Source organism: Rattus norvegicus, chromosome 6, assembly GCF_036323735.1.
Source record: "Rattus norvegicus strain BN/NHsdMcwi chromosome 6, GRCr8, whole genome shotgun sequence".
NCBI lineage: Eukaryota > Metazoa > Chordata > Mammalia > Rodentia > Muridae > Rattus > Rattus norvegicus.
The window spans coordinates 29,806,739-29,823,510 of record NC_086024.1 but is presented as its reverse complement, the minus strand read 5'-3'; the positions used below and the strand labels follow the sequence as shown (position 1 = coordinate 29,823,510).

Here is a 16,772-nt window from a genome sequence, read left to right as displayed (position 1 = left end):
GGTAGAATGGGGAGTTGGCCAAGATCATAGGCCTGGGGCCTTCATCCCAGAGCTGGCCTCCCAGAGCCGCCTTCCATAAATAGCAGGTTCTAAAAATAGGCCTCCCATTCCAGGCCTCCCCTCTTCTCTCTCCCCAAGCCCTCAGACTCTCACTTGTACTTTTTTCTAACGCTGTGTTCTTGTGCTGTGGACTCCAGCTACTGGAGGGACTCCATTTATGGCAGACAAGGAGCAGGGAACCACAGCTCCAGGGCCGTCCTGGACCTACCCTACTATGCTGAACCCACTGGGTTCTCCCTCTATGAATCCAGGTCCTAAAAGCCCTGACCTTGTCTTTAAGTTCTATCTTTTGACACAGACCCCTTTGAACACCTCAGAGCACATTGGAGGAGCACGATAATCCACGAGGCCTTTCATGACCTTGGGGAAATGTGGAACGTACCCACTCTAGCTCCTTAAGAGGATTTCAGGGGAGTGAGGGGGGCAGAAAGTAGCCTGTCTTCTATGTGTGAGCAGAACACACACACACACACACACACACACACACACACACACACACACACACACGCACGCGCGCTTCTTACAGGGGCATGCCCATCATTTCAGGGGATCGTGGAGTAGGCCAGACCTCATAGTTTGTGTGACACAGAAAACATGACAATATCTGAGAAGCTGACTGACTAGGTAGCATGACTAGGGTCACCAGCAACTGTTCCCAGATCTTAAACCCAGGACCTGTCCCCTCAGACAATCAACATACAGGAAGACTGGAAGCTGATTACACTCCTCATCGGGAACAACGACCTGTGTCTTTACTGTGAGGATCCGGTAAGCCCCTGACAAGCCTCACTGAGGACCTGAGAATGAAGTTGTTGGCCCCATCCTCCTCATCCTGGGCTCTGACTCATGTCCTTCATGTCTGAATGCCAGACTAGCCTGGGCTCCAGGCGCTTGATTCTACCCAGGCAGCCTCTGGTTTAGCTTTCCTAAGTGGTTTCCCAACTCAGAAGACAGGTCTAGAAGGATCCAGTCTTCAGACACTGAGGTGGTGGCCTCTTTGGGACATACAGATGGAGCTTTCTGGTGGGTAGATGGCTAGTGGTTTTGTGTCTTGTGCCTGCTTGGAGTCTGCCCTCTCTTGGAGGGGGAGGCAATCCTATCTTCGAAATGGAGTTGGAGAAAAGAGAACCACACAGAGTGTCCTTGTTGCCCTTCAGGGCCATGATAATCTAAGCAACCAACCACAGCCAGCTGGCCTGGGAGCTGACCCCATTCCTGATGTGTCTCTGTGGGGAAACATGTCCAGACTCACAAGCGTTTGGAACCTGTGCCTTTCAGAATACATCTTGTTCTAAGCTGGGGACATCCTGTATTTTATTTTGCCAGGAAGAGGCAGCTGCCAGGACTCTGAAGAGGTGGTAGAATGTTTGACACATTGGGGTGGCAGGCAGCTCGTAGCTCCTTGTGGCTCTCAGAGAATAACCATCAAGAGCCCGGCGTCACTATCTTCCCCCATGCAAGCTCAGCTGTTCTAGAACCTTCCCTCAGTCCTTTCCCTTACCGTTAAGAACTGGGGTTCAGGGGTGCCCATAGGACCTCGCCCCTGGAGCTTTCAATCGTGCTGGGTCTTGCATTGTAGGATCATTGGAAACCAGAAGATACCCAGAGCTCCCTGGGGATACACGGTGTGGGGAAACGCCTCTCTGAGTTCCAGCTCACCTGCCCCTCATGTACAGTTTTATCTCTCTTCCTGAGGGTGTATATCTTTGAAAAAGGACACCGCCAGGTCCCTCAGGCCAAGTCTGAGGAATGCAAGAAGGCAGGCTCTTAGGGACAGCAGTCACCCAATTCATCCCCTAATTCTTCCTTCCAGTGTAAAAAGCCAAAGAGAGTCTCTCTCCTTCTCCCTATACAGGAGAACTACTCAACCAGGGAGTATGTCAAGTACATCCAGCATGCCTTGGACATCTTCTATGAGGAGGTAGGAATGGGTAGTGATCAGTCTGCTCCCTGGCCCCTGCTCTCGCACTACTGACGTGTGTGGAGCACCACCTTGGGTGCTTCTAGGCAAGTTGCATTCGATTCTCGGCAAAACAGCTTTTGACCGGCTCTGAAGCTGGACAGTGGCACGGCAGAGAACTCCTGCTGGAGCCACCTAGCCTGGGTTTGAAGGCAACACTGTGGTTTTTATTAGCTCTGGGACTTCTTTGGGTCTCAGCTCTTCCTCCTAACAAAGAGAAACGCTAGGAAGAGTCCATGCAATCACGCAGGCCCCTCCCAGGGTATCCATTTCTTCTGTGGTAGTGACGGGGAGGGTGAGGTCACATTGAAGACTGTCCTCAAACTCATGAACCCCACCCCTCTGCCTCCTGCAGCTTCCCAGGGTTTTCATCAACGTGGTGGAAGTCATGGAGCTGTCCGGTCTGCTCCACGACCAGGGCGGGAAATGTGCCATGCCGTTGGCTGTCCAGTAAGTGTGCAGGGCAAGGCTGCCGGGGTAGGCAGGGTTTCATAGGCACACTAGGAGGAAAAGTGTGGGCAGGGCTAGAAGCCAGGGACTTAGAACACACTTGGATATGCCTGGAGAACCACATGCCTACCTACTCCCTTCCCTGGATGGTAGCTTCCTTTTCTATAAAACGAGGCGCACCAAATGACCTAGAAGACTCCCCAGCACTTCTGACTCTAAAGTCCACTCTGGCAAGTCTACTCTCTGCAGAGGACAATGAGCTCCAAGGACACCTTGGGTTTCCCTAAAATCCTGGCTCTGCTATTGAGGGACAATTGGACCTGAACCTACAGTGTCTCTGCACCTCTGGGTACTTGCCTATAAAAATAGGAATAAACCCTCCCTAAGAGCAACATCACCAGGAAGGTTATGTATGGGGCTAGATCAGGCTACGTAGCTTTTATCCCATCCTCAAAAACAGGGGTCGGAGGTTCTAATGGGAAGGAATTACTGTGGGAAGGACAGACGTTTGCTACCTCTGGGGGCCTCAGGGACTCTGTTTCTACAGCTGTGACTGAGAAGTCCTATCTGATGACAAATGTCCCGTTAAAGGTGGCTAAGGAATCAGGTCCCCAGGTGGAATGGCCATGGTTAGCAAGGAAAGCCCCTCCGATTCCATAGATGTTGGTATCACATTTCACCTTGTCAAGGGCATCTCGGGCCGTCCAATTGTCTTCACTCTGTGGACCCCAAGGAAACTCCCCAGTGCTCAGTGGTGAGAAGCTTCAGGACTGTGGGGAGGAGTCCAGAGGCAGAGTCCTGCCAGAACTCCACCCGGGCCTTCCCTCAGAGTTGGGACACAGTCATCACAGAGGAGGGTCTACACATGAGGAAAGAGACCTTGCTTCAGGCTCTAACCCTTCCAACTGGAAACGATTTATCTTGTGTCGGTCTATGGAAATAGGGGAATTTTGGTTGTGGGCTTCCCTTTTCAGTCCGTGGTCTCTTGGCTCTTTGACAAGACTGTTCTGGGTGGGAAAATGTGGGGGGACGCAGCCAGTCACTTCACAGAGGCTAGAAAGCAAAGCCGGTGGGAGAGCAAGTGTGACTCCCGTGACTACTTCCTTCAATTAGGCTCCACCCACTAACGGTGCCAAAGCTCGGGACCAAGCCTTCAGTCTACACTTGAGATTTTAGGGAACATTTACCGTCCCAACCGTGGCACACCTTTTCAACCACATTCCTGAGTTAGGGCTTTGTGACTTGGACCCAAGTGTCGCAGGCGTACTTGTGTGTCAAGCCCCGCCCACCTCCATTTAGCAGCACAGACTGCGCTGTGTGAACAGAAACACAGGAAAGTGTGACAGGGCCAAGGTACCTTCCAGACAAGATTTCTTGTCTTATAGGAAAAACTGCAGTTGCCTTAAACGCTCTCAAAACCTCATGGCAATGCAGGAGCTGAAGAAAGTCAACGGGAACCTCCAGGTGAGTCTTGACCTCTCTTCCTCCCGGGTGCTCCTAATGGGAGTCCATGTTGGGCTCCCAAAGTGAGGACTCAGAACTTGTGTGCTCCATCGGGCTTGGCTAAGAGCAAGTGGCTCCCTAAAAGGAGATCCTATCCCTCAGAGTATTTACCTGGGGTAAGATGGTATGCAGATCCCAAGAGGGCAGTTGGGAGAAACCCAGCCTTCAGAGTAGATGCCACACAGCAGGGCACTGCTAACCTCTAACCTTCCTGAGAGGAAGGGTCACTGTACCTGGCTTCCGCTGCCTTCCCCTCAGAAAGAGGAAGTCCTACTAATTAGTTCTACTGACATTTACTTCCTCCGCCTCTGTCTACTCCCCTAACACTCCGGCATCTCAGTGCTACCAATGTTTGCTTTGGGACAAGCCCACCCAGAGCCTAGTTGCAAGCTAATTCCTTTTAATGGGGCAAGTGATCTTCCTCTTAGAAGCTCCCCCTGCCCCCATGCCCTCTTCACCTCAACAACCTTCCCAGAGCAAGTGAGGTCTGAACCTGACAAGTTATCTAGGTTTCTCAGGTGAATCGTGAGGTCCTTACTATGAGTATATTGAGTTTAATCCTTTAATATTCCATGTTTTAGTACTTAAGTCCAAAACCCATGGGCGCTCTATCCCTGTCATCCTAAACTCTTGGGCATTTTTGAATAACTGATGAGATCCTCCTCGTGTGAGCTAGGCCTCACTGACTATACCATGCAGTGAGGGCAGCCAGGCCCGTGGCCAATTCAACATCAGTGGCTTAGACTTAGCCTCTTAGGATAAAACTAATGAAACCCGGGGATGGAGAACTTCTCCAGCCAGAGACCCCCTGACTCTGATCCCATTGTCAGCACAGGGCAGTAAGATACAGTGGTTCATTACAAGCAGGATGAATCCCTGTGGGGGCCAGTGTACTCCCTGAAGTCCCTTTAGTCTACGGTGAGTCCACTCCTGCACAGCCAACCCGCAGCAGCCAAAGTAGACCCTGTCTAGCCATGCCAGTTGGACTGAGCAGCCTCTCCATCCGCAGAGTGCCCTCTCGGAGCTCTCCTACTGGCATCGGTACATGCAGCGTGAGGACTTTGCAGTCACTGTCCAGCCTTTCTTCCGGAATACCTTTGTCCCACTGGATGAGGTGAGCTGCAGCTGTTCCCAGGAAGCTTATGAATGTAGCACTCGTTTTTTAATACCTTCCTCCAGGAAGCCTCCCAAAGGTAGAGCTTTCCTTTCCATTGTGCGTGCATGCGCGTGTGTGTGAGATTAGAACTTAGACATTTTTAGAAACAATAGAATAATAATGACCAACCCCCCCAACCCCCTCCACCCCACTCTCCTACCCCGTGCGTGTCCCAAGTCACCTCCCACTCCAGAATGGAGATCTTCCTAAAATTATCATAGTGTCATTTTCAGGACAGGGTAGAACTACGGATGCTATAATTCATGTTTTCTTAAAAACAAAACAAAACAAAACTCAAAACCCCAGGTGGTGGTGGTGGGGATTCCCACCAGTGTCTGAAGCAGGTTGAAACAGGATCCAAAGGATGAAAGGGGACCTGCTGTGTCCCCACTGGGCGGGAAGGCTGGCAGCTGAGTCCAGATGTTAACCTCCTTGTCTCGGTCACAGCGTGGGGGCCTCGACCTCACTTTCTTCTCTGAAGACTGTTTCCACTTCTCAGTCCGTGGGCATGCTGAGATGGCCATTGCCCTCTGGAACAACATGGTAAGTGGGCGTGGATATTGGCTCAGTCCCACAAGAGGACAAACCGCTGCTCTGGCTTCTTTCTCCCTAAAACTCCGCCGCTAATGCTGGCGTACATGTGCCAGGGCCCACGTTGGCTTGGCTACTTCATCATCTCTGCCTACCCCCTGCAGTGCTGGGGTTCCACACACAACCGTACTGGTGTTTGTTTGTTTCCATGGATTCCAGGACTTTGAATTCATGACCTCATGCTTAGTATGAATGGCCAGCACGCTCTTCCCTTCGGAGCCATCTGCTCAGCCCCTGACATAGATCTTTATTATATCTGAGTGTGGGAATATATGGAGATCAGAGGACAAATTCAGGTATCAGTTCTCCCCTTCCACTGTGGGTTCCAGAGATCAAGTTCAGACTTGGATGGCAAGTTGCTATCTCTCTACCCCACCCCTTGATGTGAAAACATTTTAAGACATTAGATTTGCTTATTGTGTATAATAATACACAGTATAGATGTGGAGGTCAGAACAACTTTCGTGGGAGTCGCTTCTCTTCAACCACGTGGTCGCTGGGCCCCAAACTCAGGCCATCAGGCTTGGCTGCAAGCTCTTGTACTTATATGTGCACCCCATGTATACGTGCCTTTTAAAGGGGGTGTGTACATATACACACATTTGCACACTTATCACAGCCTCCCAAGAATTGTGAAGAGAATAGCTTTGCAATCAGACTGAATAAGACTGGACGAGAGTAGCAGTTGTGCATCCTTGGACAAAGTGTCACTGTTCACCTGCATCAGCGTCTGTGGAGTAACGATACAGAATACAAAGTCAGCACAAAAATCAGTCGAGACGAATGTCAGCCCCATTACCCTTTCGGCAGCCCGTCTCAACATCTCCAACTAGTGTTGCTACAGGCAGCATCCACACAGCCTGTTCTCACCTGTGGAAACCTATTCCAGTCCTTTCCACCGGAGGAGAGAACCTTAGGAGTGAGCGTGAAGCTCTGGGTGCACAGGGACAGCTGTCTTAGGTCTTGCCTAGTGACCCTGATCCCTATGTCATCTGCCTCAGCAAATGAAGTGCTTTCACGGTCCTTGATCTAGGCTCTATTACAACTCACCTGGCCTGCATGTTTCCCTTGGTGACCAAACCGTCGACATCTCTGGTCTTTTTTGCAGTTTCAGGCCTAGGGTGTCTGTGCCAATCACCGTTGGGCAAATATTCCCACACCTGTCAGCAACCCCATGCTGCCTGACGCTTTCCTCAGCTGACTCGAGACAATGACTTTCTTCTTAGCTACATCGCCACCCCCTCTGTAGCATCCAAAGTGACATATACGCCTGTTCACCTGCAGGCTCAGCTCCCCTCCCAATGACGTCACCCATCTGCACAGCATTAAAACTTCATCATATTCTTCCTGCACAGGATTCTAAACTGACATCAAAATATCTTTGAGTTTCCCTCCACCTGTCTCCTTGGTTTATCTTGACTTTCTTGGTTCTTGTAGCCCAGGCTAGCCTGATGATTTCAAAACTGCCTTCCGAATGCCAGAATTATAACTGTATCTGGCTTTGGTGTGTGTGTGTGTGTGTGTGTGTGTGTGTGTGTGTGTGTGTGTGTGTGTTATTGTTTTCTTACTGAGTATGGAACCTAGAGTATCACACATATGAGGTAAGTTCTCTGTCACTGATCTGTAGCCACAGGACTCTGTTTACTTTTCTTTTAAAAGCAGCGTATTGCAGGCTGCTGTGTCTGGCCTTCACCTCTCTATGAAGTGTAGGCAGGCTTTGAGCATTTGATGCTTCTGCCTCAATCTCCCAATGGCCAGCACTCTCAGCCTGGCATTTATAGACTGTAATTCCTAGAACTAGTTCTGTTTCTTTGGCTTGAAGGACAGCCGTCCTCCAGTGACTCTGTCACAGCCTGTCTCTTTAAACATCCCTCCACAGAATGGAAATCTATTTCCTGTCTTGCATCCCCCCAAAGATCTTAGGGGGGATCCACATTAAGAGCCAGGAAAGACAAAGTTCTTGCTCTTGCCTCCCTAAGCTTTTCCGTCAAGTTACTTCTGCTTTTAGCTGGGCCTCTCCAGGGTCTCCTGAGTCTCAATAGCCAGATAAATGCTCAGGCCCATTGGTCTCTGATGTAAGGTTCTTGTCTTTTCTGAAGCAGACAGTCAGTCTTTCTTTACCCCGGCAAGAGAGTTTTGTTCCATAAGGTCAGGCAGAAGGGGTTTAGATGTAAAAACAAAAGCTAAAACACTGGAACACAAGACAACTGTGGTTTTCCAGCCATACCCCAAATTAAAAAAAAAAAAAACTAAACTAAAAAAACAGAAACCTAAAACCACACCCTTGTCCTGTATAATTTAAGGGAGTAATTACAGAGTCCCATGTTTCATCCCAAACCATCTCAGACACACAGCTCTAGCATCCTGCGAGCTCTCCAATCGTCTTCTTACTGGAACGCCTACCCTAGAGTCACAGCAAATACAAAATAGACTGTTAGAGCTGGAACAGATCTGAGAGGTCATCAAGCCAGAGCACTTTGTAGCTAAGAACAAGAGACATGGCACAGTTTGCCTAGCCTCACACGGCCCATCAGTGGCACCACAGAAACAAGAGTCCAGTTTTCCAAGTCTTCCTCTGGTGGCCCAACCATAACACCAACCTGATAAACACACGTACAGCCAGTGAATTTGTGTCTCACAGTTAGATTCCCATGACGTAGTGTCTGCAGCTTTGGCTGATGTCCCCAGGAAACTCTAAAGGAGCAACAGATGCACGTTAAGTCACTGTCACCGTATCTTTTGTGTCTCCTGGCTCCATAAACCACAGTTCTTCTCTAGAGACCTGTGCAAAGGTCAAGACCAGGAGCCGTTTCTCTCTTTGAGTTCTACCACTGCTACCCAGGAGCCCTTATCTGCCAACCCCACACCAATAGTGGTCACATCTCCTCCTACTTAGCATCCCTGCCCCCAGACTCACACCCCCTGTATAACAGTTCCCAGCACTGCTCATATGAGAATCCTCTGGAGCCTTTAATGGCTGAGCCATCTCCCCAGCCCATCCTCTGGTGACTTAATATAATGAGTGTTTACAACCATTTTGGCACGCTCTCGTGTATCTAACGATGCTGAACCTGTGTTTCCTGAGGCCCAGCAATATTCTCCTAGAAAGAAGAGTCCACTAAAAAGATACATACTACAATTTTCATAGCAGCACCACACCCATCGTTAACTTCAAGCTGGGAATTTCACAGATGTCCACCAACAAACTGTTGTACATCCATAAGCCAGGGTATTTTCATACACCAAGAATAAGAAGTAAACCTCAGCAGCATATGCATACGTGCAGCATATACGTGCACACACGCACGCACACTCACCTACCTTAAAGGCACGTAGCTAACGTAAGGCATTGAAAGTCAGCGTCGTCTTTCATGATGGTTTCTCTTTAGGTGCGGAAGGTGCAGGAGGAGCTCTTCTGAGTATTGGTCATGTTCTAGTTCTTGATACCCTGCTGGTATGTTCTCTTTACCAAACGATCTGCGCATGAATACTTATTGTTTGCCTCTGTTAGCTTCTACAAATAGTGCTTTTAAAGTACAGCAGTGAGTGGAGAGACATCGTGTCATAGCTTAAAAGTGCATACTGCTCTCGTAGAGCTCCCAACTTCAGTTCCCAGCTATGTCACACAGTGTCTTAGTTAGGTTTCTTTTGCTGCTACAAAATGCCATATTCAAGAGCAACTTGGAGAGAAAAGGGTTTCTCTCACCTTTCAGTTTCCCTGCACGGTTCATCAGTGTAGGAAGTGAGAGTATGAACTCAAGCAGGAGCCTGAAGCAGAGGCCATAGAGGGATGCTGCTTACTGGCTTGCTCAGCCTACTTTCTTACATCATCCAGGACCACTTGCCTGAGAGGGACACTGTCCACAATGGGCCAGGTCCTCCCACATTAATCCCCAAGAAAATGCCCCATAGGCTTCCTACAGTTCTGTCGCATGGAGGCATTTTCCCAATTATGGTTCCCTCTTCTCAGAGGCATGCGTCAAGTTGACAAAAACCTATCCAGCACAGGCAGTCGCACAAAGACATACATTGTGTGTGTGTGTGTGTGTGTGTGTGTGTGTGTGTGTGTGTGTGTGTACATATATAATTGACAAATAGATAAATTTGTCTAGGGTAGGTATTAGACTTGGTGTTCTTCTCTTTCTTTTGAGACAGGATCCCACTATATACCCTGACTGGCCATATAAACCACACTGGTCTAGAACTGACAGAGGCACGCCTGATTACTGGGATTAAAGTCATGTACCCTTATGAATGGTCTGGAGTTACAGATGATTTTAACAGACAGGGTTTATGAACTACTGCCTTAGATCTGTTTTCCACAGAGCAGCAGAACAATCTGTATGAAAGAGAATCTGACTAAATCATCCTTTGCCTTCAGTCTTCCAGGGTCCCCATCTTTCACCTTCCAAAGAAAGGAGACAGGTTAGACACTGTTGCCATAGGACTTGGCCCTAGTTCCTTTCTCTGGCCACCGTGCTTGCAGTTTGGCAATCCCTGTCCAGCCCATGCACTACTGTCCTTTTACCTTGGCTACTCTATACACTCAAGAGACCAACTACCACTGGCCTGTTACCTCCCCAGCAAGGCCAGTACTCTCTGCTCTGTGGCACCTTGCCTAGTGCTAAGGTGGGCTGCATCATTGGTATCCCACAGTGCCTGTGTTAAGAAAGGTTTGTTCTAGAAAAACAACTCCCCCTCTCTGGGGCTGCTCCATGCCTTTTCCCTTCTCACCATTCCAGTCCTGCCGACTTGTATTTCTCTATCCATTCATCAAACAACTTCAGTACGTGGTAGGTACCAGTCCTGGTGCCAGAAACTTAACAACAGAATAAAGGACGCCTCTGCTCTCATGGAGTATAAATAGTGTGGCCGGGAAGAGACAGATGATACACAAGTTAGACAGGTCAACACAAGGTCACATACAACCGACTACATGGGACTTTACAAGCTGTAAAGCAGGGAGGTGGGACGGAGGGTAGTGGTGAGGGAGAAGCAGCCTCATGGATGGCATGTGAACTGAATGCCAAGAGGTTGCCAGGCAGGCAGATTTCTGGGCCACAGTGTTCCAGGGAGAAGAAATAAGACCCATGTGGCATGGAGTCAGGAACGGACTTGAGGCTTCTGAGGAACACACAGGCCCATGGGATACTCCAAAATCAGGGACCGAGGTCAGAAAGACAAGCAAGGACCATGTTCTTAGCTGTTTTAAACAAGGGGCGGACATGTTCCCCTTGGTCCTCCAGCCACTGTGCAGACATGGCTGGAATCAAAGATCCAAGAGGTGAGATTGAATGAGTGGGATGTGGCTGGGACCAGCCCTGGTGACAGCCCTGAGAGGAGAGCTGTGGTCACTTGGGATGTGTTTCAAACTGGCTGAGGGAGGTGACTAGGGAGGGGCTCCTGACACCAAAGCGATGGTCAGACGGCATTCTGTTTGGAATGGAAGTTGCATTCTATGTCAGACATGGGAAGTAATGACTGCCTCATGGATACCCATAAAGAGGCATGGAGTCTGGCACACGTAAGAGCCTGGCGCTCGAATGGGTGAGACTTGACAACCACAACAGAAAGGAGACATCAGTACCAATGTAGTACCCCAAACCACGGAAGTAGCCGAGTGCCCTAGGGGAGGAGCAGGCAGTGGGGAGCATGGGGCCAAGCACCAAGGGGCAGCAGGTAAGGGACGGTGATTACAGGTTACAGCTGACTGCAAAAGAGGTCACCAAAGCCAAGGAGGTGGAGGGAAACTGGGGCAGGTGAAGGACGGGAAAATGAAGTGGATGCACTCTGATGGGAACCAACAGGAAGAAGACATGGATAGGTTTACCGAACCCGGTCCCTGGAGCATCCCTGGGAAACAGCCAGCCTGACCTTTAGCCTCTATTCTGTCCCTAGTGGCTCTGTTTGCCAGAGCACAGTTGTGTTTCCTTGGCTGTAAGAAAGCAGAAGCAGATCTCCATCTAGAACCCATCCCAGTTCATACACGGCTTCCACATCATCGTTTCTCGGAAAGCCCTAAGATGCGTGTCCTAAAAACCCTACCACTGTTAATACCAGCCATCCGGCTGCCCCGGGGAAGGCATCCCTCCCAAGCTCAGAGCTATCCACCTCCTCTAAGTTCCTCAGAAATGGGTGTGGAGGGTATTTGGACAGCAGGCAGTGATATCACGGCCCAGGTCTGCCACCAACACAGGGAAGAGTCTACTTCCTCCATCATCAAGGCTTGGAGGCCAGGAAAAGACCAGAAGCAAACTGTACAGGGGATGAATGCCAGATCTTTTCTCCCCCTCGGGGCACAAGTTCGAGTACCTAAAGTTGCTGGGTTGGGGGGTATAGCAGCTTCCTGCTCCTCGGTCTGCTGTGGAAGCATTGAGCAGCACCCCGCCAAACCACAGCTGTTCCCTGGGATAGTTCTAGTAAATGTTTTCCTCTGCTTGACAACCCAGAGAGCAGCTCCAGTAAGATTCCAGTTTCTTCAGAGTTGACAAGCCAAGTGTAGTAGTAAGAATGCCATGGTAACCAATATGCTTTCAAAGTGCTCCTGAAACTGACTAGCTAGCTGCACACACTTGGACAAGTTGGTAAATATGATCACCATTTTATAACATCGCAGATATATTGTCTGCAATCACGGCCACCCACAAGTGGAGAGGCAACGGGGCATTCCAGTCCCAGCCCTTCAAGAGATTCAGTGTGGGCTGACTGTTCTTTCCTGAGGCCTTGATGTCCTTCTGGGTAAATTCAGAGGCATCAACTCAGGAGTTCTACCGTGTTCCGACAGCTCGTGTCCCATGAGTCAAAGGACAGCTCCAGCTCTGGCCAGAGCTGTGTGGTGGATCTCAATAGGTTGCTGGCCTGAATGTACCCTTCCCAGAGAGTATGCCAGCTCCCAACTTTCCCACACAGTCAAGGTGTCCTTTTTCTCTTTTTCAGCTGGAACCAGTGGGCAAGAAGACAACCTCCAATAACTTCACATACAACCGGACCAAACTCAAGTGTCCCTCGCCTGTGAGTGAACATGGGTACCCTATCTGGTAACCTAAGTTGACTGGATAGGGTGGAGGTGGGGGGGCAGGACTTTATCATACTATGCTCGATGCATCATAACTGTCCTGTGTGACCGACACAGAATAGGGCTGGGAGTAGTCGACAACTCCAGTGGCAGAGAGGAGTCATGCTGGAAGGTGGTCTTGAGAGTATTAGCTAAACTACTCGCTACTTCAGAAGAGTCGAGCATCTTGTGGTGCCGAGCCCTACACTAGGAGCTCAGGGAGGGGAGGTGATTATGAAGACACCATCTGCTCCCAGAGTCCGTGCTCCTGTCCTTTCTCCCTGGATGCCTACCTGTCCCTCCAGCTCTCCTCTTCTGCTTCCTCCTCATCCTCCACTTGTTTCTAGGCACTGAATGACTGTCCTGGAAAGTTACTCCAGTCTTGTCAAGGATGCTGGGATCCTTATCTGGTCACCACTGCCCAAGGGGGACACCTGCCTCCTGCTACTACTACACACCCTAGGCAAATGGACTCATTTTCCAGATGAGTCCCACCACAACAAAAGTTTCGCTTTTGTTCACTACTGGCTTTGACTCCATATTGGTCCCTTACTCCCTGGGCCCCTCTCTCATCTTGTCATCTTCTGCTGTTCCTGCCTCTAGACATACCCCTCTGTTGAGCTCACCCTTCTCTCTGCACCCCTCTCCTTTTTAACATGGTCCTGTACCTTATTCCTGGGCAATGTGAGGATATCCTACCTCGGTCCTCGGGTGCTCATCAGATCTCCTCAGGGCCATGCAGCTGTGCTCAGTGTTTGTTTACTGAGAACAGAAGGCTCCAAGAAGGCAGGCGCAGATGCACCCCAAAGCTTTTCCAACAATAGCTTACCAGCTCCCCCACCTTTCAAAATCACATTTGAAAGGAAATGCTGGCCAGGAACCAATGAGAGGTTATAGCTAGGTGTTGATCATTAGACAGAACCACGCTCATCAGAAGGTTCACACACTGGATGAAGAAAGTTCCACAAGGACACACTAGGGAGATGCGTGAGGTCATTGTACTCTTGTAGAGACAGGACTTGGGCTGATGGATGGGTGAATAGAGCCCTTAATCTCTGACCCTCTTGCCTCCTCCCCCAGGAAAACCCTTTCCTCTACACTGTCCGGAACAGTCAGATTCTTCTAGACAAGGCTAAAGAAAACTCCAATACACTCTACTGGGCAGTGCCAGTGGCTGCAGTAGGTGGCCTGGTAGTTGGCATCCTTGGAATGATGTTGTGGAGAACTGTGAGACTCGTCCAATAGAAGGAGGAGGAGACTTTTCCAAATACAAGTGTGGACCTTGAGTTGACCCAGGATGCTGTTTCAGAGGAGAAGCTCAGAGATTGACCCTTGGTACCAGACAGCAATTACGTAATCTCAGGGATGGGGACTGCGTGCCTTTCTCTCTTGGGAGTTCACCATCTTCTTTTGGAAAGATAAATAAGAAAGAGTGGCTACACTCAGTATCCATGTTCTTCTGGGCTTCTGTTGAAACACTTTGTGGAGTTACCTGCAGACCATCTGTAGTTGTTGGTCTATTTGAAACAGAAGTGGGTCGCATCATTAGACGTGGGTTCCATCCTCAGGGCATCTCAACTACATATATAGAAACATGATATACATATACATATATGCAACTACTCAAAAGACGCACAATCTAATACACTGGATGAGGGGTGCAGAGCCTGTATGCACTGGAGGTGTGCCATGTCCTTTAGGTAAACAGTTAGGACTGTAGTGGTGGACTGTTAAGCTGCTCTGAGTTCCCCTTGGGTGGAAGCCAGTCTCCGCACCTGCCCAGGAGCTCTGGATTCATGAATGAAAGACACGCAACCACAACCTTTATATTGAATAAGCCTGAACTTGCTCAATGGCTGGGCCATTTCTGACCTCCTTATGGAGAGCACGTACTCCCCTCTGGTATTCCTGAGTTAACACTTTCTAAATCTATTCTTTTATCTTTGCTACCCCAGACCCAATTGGAGGAGTGAACCCTGGGGCCACTTCCCTCACTCATACTTGCCAGGGGGGATCTTAGGTCTGATCTCTCTGCTTCCCTGTCATGGCAATTCTGCCCTTCTCTCCTCTGCATTTTTCCCCCCAGGAATCCTAAAAGTCCCGCCTCTGTCTCCCTGCCCAGCCATTGGCTATTGGCTCATTATTGATCAATCAAAAACCAATTAGGGACCCTCAGTGTCTGAACACGGAGATTCCAATGTGATTCGGGGAGCTGAATTAAGACTAAGCATTAGAATCAATCCCCAACACAGGACTATATGCAAAGCCACATCATGAACAAAGCCAGTAGTTTCCAGGGAAGCTACACTCTGTTATCCACCCATAGAGGCTTTTAAATTCATAAAGGAAAGATTAAGGTGGATTAAACTTAGTCAAAAATCCTTCATCAAGGCTTTTGGAAGGCCAATTGAGCTCTGAAAGATGAAGATATGATCTTATTAGAGGTCCAAGGGAAACAGAGCCACTAAGACTGATAATTCCATGTAGGTAGAGAAAAGGGAGTGCCTGGTCTGGGTTATAAGGGTGGAGGACCACTTTGGAAAAGGCAAGGGGTTAGCAAGGGTCTGGGGGTATGATGGTGGCAGTATCAGACTGCCTCTAGGGACTGTAAATGATAGTGGAAGAAAGATTCAAATGAAAACGTTCTAATGAAGGTTGAGGTCTTGGACTGTCACTCGACACACAGCACTTGCCCAGCACAAGTGAAGCCCTGGCTTGAATCCCCAGCACCATATGAGCCAGACATGATGGCACACATCTATGTGATGGCAATAACAGACAGGGGAGTCAGAATCTCAAGGTTATCTTGGCTAAGTTAGTGATTTGAAGACAGCCTGGGCTACATTCGACCTTGAAGAAAGATATGGTGAGGAAGAGGAGGGGGAAGAAAGAAAAGGACATTGACATCAGGCTAGCCCCAGCATCAGGACACACAGGCACTCTCGTACAGAATAACGAAACCACCCCTTCCTGTATCACCCACTTCGCACAGAGAAAGAAACTAAGATCGAGGGAAGAGGGAATTGGCTTGGTTATGTTTTCCTTACACAGTGGAACATTAACCCACCTTACAAGAATAACCTCCAGAAGAAAATGGTCATGAATTGAACCCAACTGCAAATGAAATCTAGTTTATATAAAAAAAAAATCTAGAAAGTAGGACATGACTAACATAATGACAGCTCTACCATTCCCCTGGGCAGGAGAACTCACCTGACTACTAATCTGTGATTTGTGGGGAAACTGCTAATTAAGGTCAAAGTCTACCATTGGCCACATGGCCTTCTGGGGCTTGCCGCATAATGGGAGACTCCCTTCGTTAACAGAGTTTTTCCTTCCCTACCCTTGTCTGGGGAATTCTAAGCTCCCATGCTGGCCTCTACCTGAGGATGTCAATTAGTTTACAGGATCAGTTTCTTTCTCCTGATAAAACCTGTTCAGCCAGCACCTGAGGCTCCTGAAATGCTTCTCTATGCTAATGAGGCCTTCCAGGTACCCTGAACCTCCAGCCAATGACCTTTGACCATCCTGGATGTCTTTACCTTCAGCCCACCGCCCCCAAACTTTATAAACCTTCAGTCACCCTAAGTAAAGTTGATTTGCCAACTGACAAGTGGTCCTGGTGTGTTCATTCACTTATGTACTCACAGGGCTTCCGAACCACTCCCATCCCACCCCCACCCCGACTAAGTCTCTGCTCCCACTACCTTAGTGGACTGTATCAGCTGACAGTCCACAGGTGCAGGGAGACCCACGGTGATTTTAAAAATTAACTTTGGAGTAAGATTTGTAGCTAATCCTTTCATAGGCAAAACTAAACTATTCTAGTAAGTGAGACTCAGATGTAACAATTGGATGCGTGACATTTCCCCTGACCTTGGCACTGAAGGATCACAGGTGTGTCACCTAGTGACAATCGGGCTCTGAGATTTATGTAGCTAGGTGGCTCTGTCTTCACAAGATCACGGAGCGTGCTTCCACAAGCCTAGATGGGCCAA

The 16,772-nt window shown here is 49.1% G+C and overlaps 1 protein-coding gene and 1 long non-coding RNA gene across 7 annotated transcripts in view; one reads left to right on the top strand and one right to left on the bottom strand.

Moving 5' to 3' along the window:
- Plb1 (phospholipase B1) overlaps positions 1-16,384 on the top strand; it is a 138,481-nt gene extending 122,097 nt beyond the window's left edge. For 5 of the 6 annotated variants that reach the window (XM_063261536.1, XM_039111764.2, XM_039111760.1 and 2 more), the window contains 8 exons: positions 748-828; positions 1,916-1,981; positions 2,376-2,470; positions 3,856-3,934; positions 4,983-5,087; positions 5,577-5,672; positions 12,657-12,731; positions 13,855-16,384. In XM_063261536.1, coding sequence (XP_063117606.1) covers positions 748-828; positions 1,916-1,981; positions 2,376-2,470; positions 3,856-3,934; positions 4,983-5,087; positions 5,577-5,672; positions 12,657-12,731; positions 13,855-14,019 — 762 coding nt within the window. In that variant the 3' untranslated portion in view covers positions 14,020-16,384. The remainder of the gene's footprint in view (positions 1-747; positions 829-1,915; positions 1,982-2,375; positions 2,471-3,855; positions 3,935-4,982; positions 5,088-5,576; positions 5,673-12,656; positions 12,732-13,854) is intronic. The other variant, NM_138898.2, reaches the window with a different exon arrangement.
- On the bottom strand, positions 5,360-10,593 carry LOC120103485 (uncharacterized). The gene is made up of 4 exons (XR_005505728.2): positions 10,455-10,593; positions 9,042-9,197; positions 8,321-8,414; positions 5,360-6,450 (listed from the first exon to the last, which is right to left on the bottom strand). It is a non-coding gene; the product is annotated as an uncharacterized LOC120103485 (long non-coding RNA).
- Positions 16,385-16,772: the final 388 nt, after the last annotated feature.